The sequence below is a fragment of the Bacillus rossius genome, chromosome 1 (genome assembly GCF_032445375.1).
Source record: "Bacillus rossius redtenbacheri isolate Brsri chromosome 1, Brsri_v3, whole genome shotgun sequence".
NCBI lineage: Eukaryota > Metazoa > Arthropoda > Insecta > Phasmatodea > Bacillidae > Bacillus > Bacillus rossius.
In genome coordinates, this window is record NC_086330.1 from 108,172,132 (window position 1) to 108,185,976 (window position 13,845).

At 35.6% G+C, this 13,845-nt stretch overlaps 2 protein-coding genes across 4 annotated transcripts in view; one reads left to right on the forward strand and one right to left on the reverse strand.

Moving 5' to 3' along the window:
* The window catches only part of LOC134541719 (putative nuclease HARBI1), a 38,101-nt gene extending 25,435 nt beyond the window's left edge, over positions 1-12,666 (forward strand). The window contains exon 5 of one of the 2 annotated variants that reach the window (XM_063385375.1): positions 12,488-12,666. The gene's annotated coding sequence lies outside the window, so the exon portion shown is untranslated. The remainder of the gene's footprint in view (positions 1-12,487) is intronic. The other variant, XM_063385368.1, reaches the window with a different exon arrangement.
* LOC134541703 (puratrophin-1-like) overlaps positions 11,466-13,845 on the reverse strand; it is a 28,603-nt gene continuing 26,223 nt past the window's right edge. Inside the window, exons 12-13 of one of the 2 annotated variants that reach the window (XM_063385358.1) lie at positions 12,552-12,749; positions 11,466-11,785 (exon numbers count right to left, since the gene is read on the reverse strand). In XM_063385358.1, coding sequence (XP_063241428.1) covers positions 11,580-11,785; positions 12,552-12,749 — 404 coding nt within the window. In that variant the 3' untranslated portion in view covers positions 11,466-11,579. Of the gene's footprint in view, positions 11,786-12,551; positions 12,753-13,845 lie in introns of both variants that reach the window. The other variant, XM_063385350.1, reaches the window with a different exon arrangement.

The window sequence follows — 13,845 nt, forward strand, 5'->3', positions numbered from 1 at the left end:
ATAGAGTCATAGTTAATTCTATCGCTGTTGAACAAATTACTTAAAATAAGTTTTAATTTTTTTATTTTTTAGTTCATAAAACAATGAATGTGTTTTTTTAAATATAATTTTATTTTTTTTAGTTCATATTGTATTAAATTTTTTGTAAATTCCTCGAAAAGCACCACAAACTCAATTTTCAATGTCCTGAAAATTCGGGGGATAATTATCACCCCCTCCCCCCACGAGGGGGACAGATGGTGCCCAAAGGCCCCGGAAACACGTAAAAATAAACATACTTCATTTTTTCCAACTTAAAAAACAATGGGGGCAAATGACCTTCTCCCTGAGAGGGAGTTGGGGGGGGGGGGTGTTTAAGTCACAGAATTGATTGTAAACACTACCAATCGAAACAGAAATTATTTATGAAATTTTGTGACATCCTCCCCCCTCTCCTCCATACTTTTCCCTAAAACCGAGAGGACGGTCAATTTTGAGCTAATATCCCGTGCCCTGGCCTCATAGATGCACAAAAAGCATAGTTATTGTCCATAAATCAAAAGTAGTGGTTTTTTCCCCTCTCCCTTGTCCTATAGTTCAACTCCTGAAATTATTGTCATCGGTTCTGCAACAAAAGGATGAGACTGTCATTGAGGGTCGGCACATGATTCTATTTGATGCTCACGATACCCCACATAGCACATGTTAAGACATATTTTGTGAAATAAACACATGATATAGCAATGGTATACAGTCGCCAAAAAACATTTTGTTTGGTCCGGCAAACTAAAGCACATGTTAAGACTTGAAGGATGACCTAGTAAAAAACTTAGTTTTTTTTTTAATAGAAAATTAACATTTCGTTGAAAGGGGCCAGGACCCATTCCACAGAGGAGGGAGGGAAGGAGGTTGTCCCACTGAAGTTTGACTTTGTAATACAGTAGAGCACCCCGTAATTCCCACAAACGGAACTCCCGATATCCGGAACTAATTTTCCAAAAAAAATTAAAACATTCCCGCACTGGAACGAGGAGTTTTTGCTTTTGCCTGACTGTACATGTCTTGCAGGCGCGCGCGCGCGCACGCACGTCTGTCAGAGAGCTAATTATAGCCAGTCTTTCCCGCGCATTGCGTAAATACACCGCTGGTTTTCGCGTCGGACGTGAATTACTATAAAGATGTTTATGCTGTAAGTAGTTTAATTTTATTGTTTCACTATGTCAAGTAAACGGAAAATTCCGGCCGGCCCGAGAGTACACACGCTGACACACGTGATAGCCAGTAACATTTACTTCCAACGTGTGATGCTTTCAGTTTGTAGACAATAATTTAGTGTACAAATATGTATTATGTATATATTTATACGTTAATATATGGTTAAACAGTCTACATTTATCTGTATTTCTCTATCTCTGTGTTTTTAAACGACATGCTTGAAGTGTTATTCTTGTGTATGTGAAATGTAAACTGTGCAACTGTGCGTGGCAGTGACTATACACTCTCCAGGAAGTGTGAATCACTAGCACGTCAACACAGAAGTAACACAACACTGTAGCTGTTGTCCTACTACCTCCCACGAACCCTCTACATCTTCCTCTTCGCTCACGCACGCACGCACGCACCCACCCACAGAGATAAGAAACACCCGCTTGCCAGCTTGCTAGAATGAACAATGAAGGTCATTCATCCGGCTCGGAGGCCGGCCCTACCGCAACTCCCCTTACCCGGAATTTTCCCATAACCGGAATAGACCTCCCCCCCAATGATTCCGGTTGAGGTGTGCTCTACTGTACACCTCTAAGTGCACCAGAAAAGTAATTTTTGGATTCCTGAAAATTTGAGTGGGCATTTGACTCCGTGACTCCCCCCCCCCCCTCCCCCGCCTACAAACCGAGGCCCCACCCGAAGGGTCCAATGGTGCCCGAAGACCTCAAAATCGATGTACTTCAATTTTCCTGACCTTCTCTTATTGGGGGGGGGGAGAACCGAACCATGTTAAAAGTGTATTTTTTGACCAATCATCTGCTTGCATTTGTATAGACTGAGAGGATGTTCCATCTGCACTTCCTCTATTCGAGGCAGAACATCTGAAGAATGAGAAATGCGTACAACCGTTGAAACCTGTGACATGCATTCTGCTTTGGCCAATGCTTATTTTTCAGAGCCAATTATTTTAATTTTTATAAGCATATATAACTTCTACGCATTGTATAGAAGCTGCATGCAATACTCTCTCATTACAGACTCTTTACTTAAAGATTCTTTTGAGGCACATGTTTGCATATTTGATTAGATTTCTTTTGCTGCAAATATAGTTGTAATACTTGAGTACTAACATTTTTTTGTGAAAGACTAAATATACATATTTGACATACTCATACAATTGATACACTTTGGATATACATTTCCAACAAAATAATTATTCTTAATATTTTAAATTTAAGAAAAAATATATTTTTCAGATCATTCTAATACAAGTCAATTGGAGGGGAAGAGATGCATGCATATATGCATGCACACACAGATAGAAAGAAAAAAATTTTCCTGTTGCCTTGCTAACCTTTTTCCTTACTATATTTTCCCACCTTCCTATCATACTCTTAAACCCCTCCCCTCCTCATTTTATTCCTTTAAATACCAACATGACTGGTCTAGCCCTTGACCGAAAATTTTCATTAATTTTCCATGGTATATAAGGGTTTTTACAACCAAGGTTGGCCGGTTTAAACCATGTGGGTTTTTAAAAAACAAAACTTTTTTTTAATAGAATATAATAAATTTAAATGGAAGGTCTAATTCCACTTGAATAACAATAGTTTGCTCTTTAATGTTTCATGTGATGATACAGACACTAATAATTATATACTTATCAAGATATTATTTAAATTACCTGAATAAGTTGTAAGTTATACCCAGCTAAATACTCCTAAGATTAAATTAATAAGTAAATTTTAGTCTAGTGAAAAAAAAAAGTTGAAATAAATCTATTATTTAAAATAAAACTCCTATTTAGTGGGAAATCCCCGACTACTGTAAATTCCTTTTCCTTGGGAAACACCCATTTCAGAGAGTCTTCCTCAGGTGGGGAAATATCCTTTCTGTAGTTAAGTCCCAGTCAGATGTTCAGATTTTCTGGACTTCAGTTCTTTGATATAACTTTTCTGGTTCAACATGAATGGCAGAAAGTGGGTTGTTGTATGGCTTTCATTTGAACTTGCTGAGAACCAAAATAACTAACGCAATAAGAAAAATATATTTAAAAAAAACCTGTTTACAACCCTGTGGTCCTTTCCCTTCACCGAATTACCACATGTTTCCTCCTTTGAGTAATTTTAACACACACATGACATCTTTAGCACATCCTCCTGCCTTAGCTTCCTGCATCCACAATTCATAGTACTTGGAGGGGCCCCTACTCCAGCCAATCACACTTCCCTACCTTCACCCTAGAGAGGGGAAGTCTCCCTATTTTATCTAAGGACAATAGGAACTTTCTCCAGACACACAAGGTGAGGAAGGGGATTAGGGGAATTCTCCAAATGCATTCTGGTTAACCGAAAGAGGAAGAGTGGCTGGGCCTAAATGGTCGTTTCCTGTAATAGCACCAGATAAAAAGTGTCCCAAAAGTACATGTTAACATGGAGAGGTCAGTCTACTAGCATTAGAAATGCACATTTTAACAGGAAATTACTGAATGTCTTCACTCTCAGATCCAAAACGAAAATAAATATATTTTCACACTGACTGTGTGAGATGCCTGCTTTTAAGACATTTTATTTTAATGAATATTTAACCAAAAACCTTCAACATGGCCAAAATAACACTTTCACACTGGTGTTCTGTGTATCCAGTTCAATACCTACGAAACAACAAACGCATGTGTACCAAACTTTGCTACATTCTTTCCAATTGCAAAATTATTTGTTCAACATTCATGCTGGAATCACAGTAGCGTGATTCAATCACATTCGAACACATCCGTGATGTAAGCACGACATAAATGGTAGACGTAACAGACTTCCTGGTTATGGAAATGAACGTTTGCAAGTTGTTAACCTGGTTTGCTGGTAATACTATTATCATTTGTGTACTTTATATAAGTTTTGTTTACTGCATTTTTTGGTGAAATTTCTGAAATTGTTTTCACACATTGTGATTTTTCTTATCAAATATTAAATTTTAATCAAACATGTCAGTTAGAAAAACCTGCTAGCATTGTTGGCTATTGTATGCTTATTGTGTGTGATGTCAAACATTTAATACCAAATATTTATTTTTGTTGTGGTGAGAACTGCGATAATTTGCAGTTGCATCACTATTGTGATTTCAGCATGTCTCGTAGGTGCATGTCTGCTCAATGCATGTATGTTGAGACGACCAGGTACCTAAGCATGTGTTATTGCGGGTCTTAGTATTACTTTGCATTTGTACAAGTAAAAATAATTGCGTAAGAACTATTAAATTAATTTCTACTAAGGATGGGCTAATCAAAACTTTAGTATTCAAAGGACTCAATATTTGAAAAAAAAAAAAAAAAAACATTTTTAAAAAAATCTTAGAAGAACTGAAGTAAATTAATACTTGACCACTCAATCACTGAATTTTCCTAGGCCAATTTCTTCCTACCGATTCTATTATCATTTCCCCAAGAAATTGTACTTTTAACATGTTATTATTATAAGTAAAAATACAATACATAATTATCTGGTAACTTAAGTTTATGAAATAATTATTTAAAGGGTTGAATGTTACACTACCATTATTTTATTTTTGACCCTTGAGACCTAGATTCGGATTCAAGGGGTATATTCTAGATACTGTTTGGTATTCAAATTCTGGATTCAGATTTGACCCATCACTAGTTTCTACCTTTGTTAAAGCGACATAATTGATTAACGTATCTTAATTTTGCATGTTCTGTCCTAACAGATTAAGTGGACTGGCGTAACTAATATCTTGCTTGCTACACCTAACTTTCTGGTCTCCTGTGCATGCCTGGAGATTTGTTCTGCTGGGATTTATACATGACCATAATGATACATCAACTGGTATGCGAGAGAGAGAAATATATCAGTTATAGACTGTCGGGAGGGTGTGTGAGATATGCTTAGCTGAACATGCCTAAAGGGGCCCTGAAAGTAGAAGAGGGGTAAGTACATAGAGGGTAGAGCAAAGTAAAAAAAAAAAGCAGGATAGTTCCGAAAATGGCCACAAAATGTTGCATGGATGCTGTTCTGCATGCCCAACACCACCAGGCCACTGCAGATGGGGAGGCGAAGCAAGTGAACAGCTTGAGGTGCGCGAGAACAGACACTAGTAGTGGAAAAGGTCTGGCCGTCAGCAAGGACATTGGAAAACTTAGGTCTCAACACTGGGCAAAAAAATAAAGAAACACGTCCTATACATTTTAGGGGGAAAAAATTAAAAATTTTAATTTGTACTATTGTACTTATTCATTAATATTTACGTCTTAAAATACTATGAACGAAAATAAATGTTACATAAACATCTTCCCCCTCAATAACATGCTGGTGCTTCATGTTTTGTAACATTATGAATGCAATAGAAGGAAAGTAAACAGTTGCAGAGATTCATATTGCATGCTCACCTAACATCATAAATACATAAATATAATCTACTACACAATATCCATGACATGGTAGTGGGTATAGACAAATGTATGAAGATTAACATATACTAATGAATGATACAGTAAAAATTATGTAATTTAATGTTTTACTTAATTTTCTGTTAGCATTACCAGCCATGCTATCAAATTAAAATTTACATACATATTTTCAGTATTTAATACTTACAACACTGTATATTTTGTGATATTAAGAAAATCAATATATAAACTGTACATATTTTTCACACACACAAATTGGGAGTATCATAATTAAAGGCTAATTTAAATGTTTATTAGTTTATACATTTTCAATGACAACTAATAAATGTAAAAAACTACCTTTGTATTACGGTGGTAAACGTAAAAATGCCTTTCATTTGAACTGAATTCTGCAGATTTTTCCTCTCTTATAACACTATACATTTGTGACAAATTATTCAAGTTTGACACTTTATCACACATTGCACTTTACATTTACATAGACTTCTGCACATATGTATGCATGTTCACAAAATACATACTTACCCATCTATATTTGTGCCTGTGGTGACAATAAATAAGTGATGCTGTCTGACCACGGCAGAGGTGTTAAGCAAGTTGTTTCCAAGAATTCTTGAAATGCAAAACCATCTCCTGCCATTCATCGGACAGTTCCACTTGCTAATTTTAAATAGGTTTTGTTTTGCAAGTTAGAGAAAACAGCACTCAAACATCAATATAATCTTGTGATGGGATTTTGTGCGACACTTTCAGTAGGGTTTGCTGTCTCTGCTATGCTCTGGTTTTAGTATTCAGAATTTTTTTTGCAATTATGTTTATTTTGTGATAATTATTATTTAAAGATTTTCCTCGCACATTCTGTCACCAGATATGCAACAAGCATTAACATCTGCAAAGTCATGCAAATGCTCAAACAGCTTGCAAACAACATCTTTTGACAAAAATTGCAACCAGACAACAGATGCAAATGAGCTTTAGTAATATACACACACATACACAGAGGAATAACCCTTAAATACTAAGAATATGAATGCAAGACCGGACCTTAAATGAAAAACTTGTCATTTAAAATAATTTTTCGTATTATTGTTCATCATTTGACAGCTAATTTCTTAAGTCACATTCTCAAATTGATGCTGCTGGTCACTCACTGTGATAACCACATGCATTAGGAACAACTGTGGTATGTTGGAAGTAGAGCCAATTTCACTTTGATGCTTCTGAATGGTCACCTGCAATCTGCACTTGCGTCCATTGTTCCTCAGGGTTGTTAATAAATTATATATAAAGAATGGTGTGTTATATAATTAAATGTGACAAGTAAATAAGGTCCTCCGAATGTTACTACAGTGGATTTCCTCTGCAAACTGGACTTCAATGTGCTTCCGTAAATGAATGTGACAGTTGTGGCACACCTGAGCTAGTGACTGTTTCATCCCACTCTCAATAAATTTGTGAACTACATATCTATTGTCTGGAATGCTAGGAATGACTAGTACATATGCATTGTTAACAACATACATTTTGCTGTAGTTCAGTATCATCTTTTACGAACTTTGAACAATGGTATTTACAAACAAAGTAAGAAACATAAAAAATTATTCTCATAGACTATGGCTTAGGCCAAAACATTCCAGAAAAACTTACTAATACGATTTTGCTTTTTTAAATTATTAAATGCTGGATCAAAAAAAATTGATTGTATTTCACTACTGATAAATCGAAACGTGAAAAACGTCAAATATGTATTACTGTTTCATTTATAAATGACATCTCATTTTGTAGCACACTGTTAAAAAAAACCAGCCTCCTTGGGCACTGATGTAAGGTAAGTCCCACTAATTTGAAATTGCTGAGAAGACACATCTGCATAGTGTCTGTAGACAGTGGAATATAAATGCAAAGCACAGACAGGGCTGCTCAGTAGAGAATTTTAGGTTAGCCAACATATACCATGCTTCCAAACACTTTACACATTCACATGACCAATATGCATCATGTACGTGTACAGGGAAATCATTACAACAGGAAATTTACTTTTTTTTTTTAACGCAAATGCAACCATAAAAATAATTCAACTTAAACATTAAAAATGCTTACAAAGTCATTAATTCTTCTTACTTTCACATTTCATGACCAGAAAACCTCTTTACAAACTATCAACAGTCAATAAAGTGTCGCAAACCTGGGAAAACAAATTCAGTATTCACCAATATCAATTAAAATAAAATGCTTTTCCTATACCAGGATGTGTATCTTGGTATGGTGCACAGTAGCTTTAACTTGCTCTATATGTGTATTCACTGTACGACAGTTATATCAGTTTACTTATAGCATTTTTACCTAAAATAAATAAAATGTATCGTTTGTAGAAAAACTTAATTCTTCATTCAAAAAACTTGTAAACATGATTTTCAAAAACCTAGTATGCAAAACGGGCAATGTCTACACAATTCTAGATTTAAGGGTTCAAATGGTTAAAATGTTAAAAACTTTGAAGTGCCTTTTTGTATTGACTTTCTGAGAATTTTTTTTATCAAAATTGCCGGCACATTCACTGTGTACTACAGCAAAGGAAAGATAACGGTGTTGTCTCACTATGTACCACATAATTTCCAACCAGATAAGAAACTGCATGTGCAATTTTGCTTATTATCAAAAACAAAGCCTGCCTAAAATTAATGCAAAAAATTTTATGTGTGTTTGGTAATATGAAAATGTTATGAAGAATTAACATGCAAAAAGAATTAGAACTATAACATATTGTTTATGAAATGTAATATTAAATATTGTAAAAATAGGTTTATAAAAACAATAATAAATTTATTTGGAGATAGTACTGTGTACTAATTCACAGGAAATTACAAATGCTAAGTTTTATTAAATGTCTACTGAAATTTTTTATTAGTACTAGAAAGAGACAAAGGCACCAATAAATAATTCTAAACTCTGCATTAATTTGTACTTTTTCTACTTCATTAAGTGCAGAGCATATTTAATGAATGAAAGTAGAAAAATAAACATCAACTTGTCCTTGCACAATTAATTCCAGTGCAGTAGATAAGACCACCTGTGCATTGAAAATACACTGTTCAAGATAAGGTGAAACTTTGAAAAATTAACAAATTAATTATTGAAACATGTTTAGCTAGTCTGGCTCTACAGTAATTTGTTAGTTTTGCTAATATTATTACATCACAATATTCAGCTGTCAAAGTCTGAATGTTCCTGCAGCACTTAGCAAAAGTCTCACCTTAGTATCTTGAACAAACAGTGTGTATGTGCAATACTCTGATGTAGGCAATGTTAACTTTTTTAACTCCTCTATTTTGAGCTAGGTTTGAATTCATATTCCAATTCTTTGGTGGGAGTGGCTCTCACAATTCTTGAATCTTGTGACATTGTTCTCATTGTTTCAAGGGACTGAGCACTAGACTATTAATAATTGGAAAAGAAAATCAAATATGGTGAACACAGCTCGACAAGGGAGTTTCAAATGGTTAAGACAAAGCCATATTTCTGTGGTATTTCACAGGTACAATCATAATCCTTCAGAGTAAGCACAGAAAATACTTATTTCTGTAAAATATTTAAATTTTTTCTACTTAAATGTCCATCTACTGCACAAAATCCTATGTTTGATTATTTTCCCCACAAAGACAAAATTATGTTGTACTTATTTAACTACAATTTTGATCAAGTAATATTCTCAGTTTTGTTAGAGATACAATTTTCTTAGAATATGCAATATTTGAAAATAACTTGCCATTAGTTACAAAAGTTTTTAAATAAAAGTTACAAAATAATTAAAAGTAAAAAAAAAAAATATTTACATAACTGAACGCAGGCTGAATATCTTGCCAAACAACAATAAAAATCAGTTAAGTATTTACTTATTACTTTGTTATTTAAATAATAAAAATTAAAGATACCCAGCTAATATTCCATAATATTCCAAATTATATAATTGAAATTTTCTTTACTGGTATTAACTAACTAGTATGAACTAAATATCCATCACCATTTAATTTTTTGAGATAAATATTTAATGAGTATTTTTGTATTGCCTGCAAAAATATTTCTGGGAAATTGTCATGACAATGCATTACACTTGCAAAGAAAAAATTCAGAAATATTTATTTAATATATTTTCTAGGGATAGAAATTAAGATTTTTTCGTTAATACTAGCCATGTACAGATTCATTTTTAGGATCCTAAATATTCTTGGGATACGTTTAATGTACGAAACTAGATGAGCACATAACTCTAAAAAAAAGTTGTTCGTTTGTTTATTTATTTTTTTGTTTCCCTATGTACCTCATTTATGATGAAACATCCCAAACCATACTGAAAATGAATAATTAAGTGTCCACTTATTACTAGTTTAGTAGATAACGAAACTAACATAAAACCATATATTTTGATGTGTATTTTGAGGTAGTCGCAAAGAAGCATCGTAATTGTAGCCTGTACTAGCCAACTTTTCCACATGTAGTGATGATGCGTGACATACAAATATACAAACCTAAAACTAATAATACCTAAATTCATAATTCTGCGAATTTGAATCCAACAATAATATGCATGAAAAATATGAATGTAACATACATGTATTATTATTTTTTTTATTTGCAAAGTCATCCAGCCTGTGTTCTGTACATCAAAGTATACACTAGCAGAGCTGCCAACCATTACGGATTTTCCGTAATTATTACGGATTTTAACCCCGAATTACGGAATTACGGAACATCGCTGGTTTATTACGGAAACGAGGCTTTGTGCTGCATGGTAACGGAGAAAATTCCGTTTCTGCTGTGCTTGTTTGTGAACGCAGTTTGAATACATCGCTTGGTTGCACAAATAACGGAACTAGTAAGTGTGCGCATGTACGATGTACTGTCGAAATAAGTAAATTAATTCTCGTGTTTTCAAATAATAATGGGATGGTATTACGTCCGTTGTACGATACAACTAGTACATATTCTCGGACTTATCGTTTGAAGGCTACTTAAATCACGATAATTTTTGTACGGTACTTTGGCTAACCTGTGTTGTGTTAATTTATTTCTTGAAAGCCATTTTTTTCATCATAGTGTTTTTGTCGTGTCTACAGACGTGAATTTTTTTTATGTTTTTCGATAGTGTTGTGTTCTTCAATGCCGGTTTTAGAAATGAAGCGTGTGACAGAATAATGTGTATCTGGGAAAAAAAACGCGCAAGTCTTCAGAACTTTCGACTTAAATATTCAAAAGAATGGCCATGCTTGTCGTTTTCAAATGTTTGGAACGCCACGGTTTTGTAATGTATGCACGTGTGACTTTTCGATTGCACATGGTGGAAGGGATGACTGTAGACGGCATATTGAATCAAAGAAACATGCAGAACATTTTAAAGCCGTGACGAGCAATAAATCTATATCTTCGTTTTTTCGCTACATCTGAAGAAACGAAAGTAACGAACGCAGTTATTGTTTACAAGTCCTTGTGTTTGCCTTGTTGTTTGTTTACATGACATTTCTTATCCAACCAGGATTTAAAAAAAGCAAATAAAAAGACAGTTGCTTTAAAGTTTAACTTTGAATACTTTGAATTGAAGATTCAAAATATCCAGTAAAATTATTAATATTTCTTACATATTCAGATGATTGTATTGTTCAAATAGATTTTTTTATTCATTAATTTGCATTGTATTCATACTTTTCTTTTTCTTTTGCATATTATTGTCCTTGTTTTATCTTGAGAGTGTGTTATAATGCCCCAGGGAAAATTTATCGTGCATGATTTACGCATACTTTTTTTCATATACCTAATTGCCATTACTGATGGGTGTGATTTGAGGTTGGCAGCTCTGCACTAGGATTCGTGTATCGTTATGTAAACCACTAACTCGCTCACTCCCCAGGGTAACACGTACTTGAGGTATAGTCATTCACCAGATTTATCGGTAACACAGCGCACACACACAGGCGAGTCACAGCTTTACGGACTCCACCTCGGGCGAAAGGTCCAGGTCCGTGCCACTCGCCGCGCTCTGGAAGCCCTTGTGCTCATCGACGGGCGAGAAGCAGGAGTCCGATGATGCGGACGTCACGGAGCCGTTGCGCTTGCCGCGCCACAGCGAGCCACCTCCTTCTGCGTCCTCCAAGCCCAGCGAGATGTCTGCGACTATGCCGCTCTCTGCAGCACACCACAGACATACGTGAACATTAGAGAGCAAGTGCAAGTGTTGCACTGGCCCTCAGGTCATGACTATTACCAACCATATTGTAAACACTTTTCGCAAAAAGACGGTTTGGGGCAGGAGAAGGAACAAGTTATAACTTTTTAAACAAATTAAATGTTTCACACAGGCTGCTATCGATAGCTTTTCAAATTGCTTACTGCCAGCTAAGTACTGTGAAATATAAACACCAAATTCTTATAGCTTCAATAAAACTGTTCTAGGGCACTTTGAAGTACCCTACCTAACACTTGAAAGAAGTTTTGATATTCCACCAGGTGCTATTGTTCAGAACAATTGCTTGAACTTGAAAGTACGTACACGTTAGTTATAGCAGGTGAATAAAATTTTATTATTATTACTATTGTATGTCGCACTGTTATTTTTATATAAAATAAGCAAAATCAAGATAATATGAATACAACTACTATTATCAGAAATGTGTATAATTTTTTTAGATAAAATCTTTTCAGATATAAGTTCCACATGATAAAGTGGACCATCTCCAACTATTTATATTTAATGTGCGACTATAAAATGAAGTGATGCGTCAAAAAAAACTAATGCAAGTTATTTACAGACTGCTGAAAATTAAAATTTCATAACTTTCAGTGCCATTGCTGTTCATTAAGGGACTTTTTCGTGACTTGTGTGACCAGTTATTCAGTTCCGTTACTGTTCCACGACTGGTGGTGCAGCGGTGCAGGAGTTGCTCGTCCTTACCCACGGAGCTCTGGCTGTTGAGCGTGGCGGAGCGGTGGTCCAGCCGGGGACTGTCGAAGCACAGGGTGGCATACCCGGAGCCTGTGCCGGACGAGTGACTGGCGGAGGACGACGAACTGCCAACCGAGATGAGCGAGCAGGGCCTCCTGGCGGCGTGAGAGGCGTCGCTGGAAGCTGCGTGCGGGAGCCGAGGCGTTGCTACTAGGAACACCAAGAGGGTCAGCTCACATTCCTGCTTCCCACTGTGGTGCCGTTTACAAAATAACTAGACAGATCCCCATGCAGATATTACTAAATATTTTCTTTTCCTCTGACACACTCCTCTGTGATGGTTGAGCCCAAGCTGAAAATACCTGTGTATACTCATCTATGTGTGTCCCGGCTGGATTAATTATTAAAAGTAATAATTAACTCTCACATGCAAGGGGGGATGAATTAGAAAAAATAAACATAAAAAGAAATTGAATATAATCTAGTGTAGTGTATGGTGTGTTGATTGCTGCATAACTATAGATGCTAGGTGTTATTATGATGTATCAAATTAAACTGTTTGACAGGCCTGATATAAAGAAAAATTATGATTATAGAATTTAATAATTACATTAACTATTAAGGCCTTTAAATCACGGTTTCAATGTTTCCTTCATAAATTTACTTATATTTAGGCACACTAACTGGAGAATATTTATTGTATTTTTACTATTATATCAGGACGTCAGATATAGGATCTGATTATAATAACATCAGATTCAATGTGTACAGTTCTGGGTTGGGTAATACAGCAAACTATAATACTGTGATGTCAATACGATGATTCACTGCACTAGGTTAGAAGTGCAGACTCTCGGGTAATCTGCGAGGTAGGAACTCGGCACCTCAGGACCTCCAGGTCGTAAGCGCAGTCTGGTACTAGGTAAAAATACAATTCAGAAGCTACGACTGGAGCTATAGTAGGCGTTGATTCCTCAGCTTCTGTAGTCCTCGGGAGCTGTAAAATGTTATAGGACTTGGAATGCTGTCACCGAAGATGACCAAATCAGCATCAGCAACTGAAGAATATTGGCATCTCAACCAATTCTGCAGGAAGTAGAAACGAATTTCGCGCTATGCGGAAGTTTAGTCACTGCACGGCGTTCAGCCTTATGTCTAGCAAGAAGAATATTGCCGACATTCTGAAAAAGACACATTCAGATGAATAAACTACCACTCGCGGTCGTCACGGAAGTCTTCCCATCATCCGTGCATGTTTCTAGGGACCCACAATTGCCTCGCATGCGGATGATGCCTTCACTGA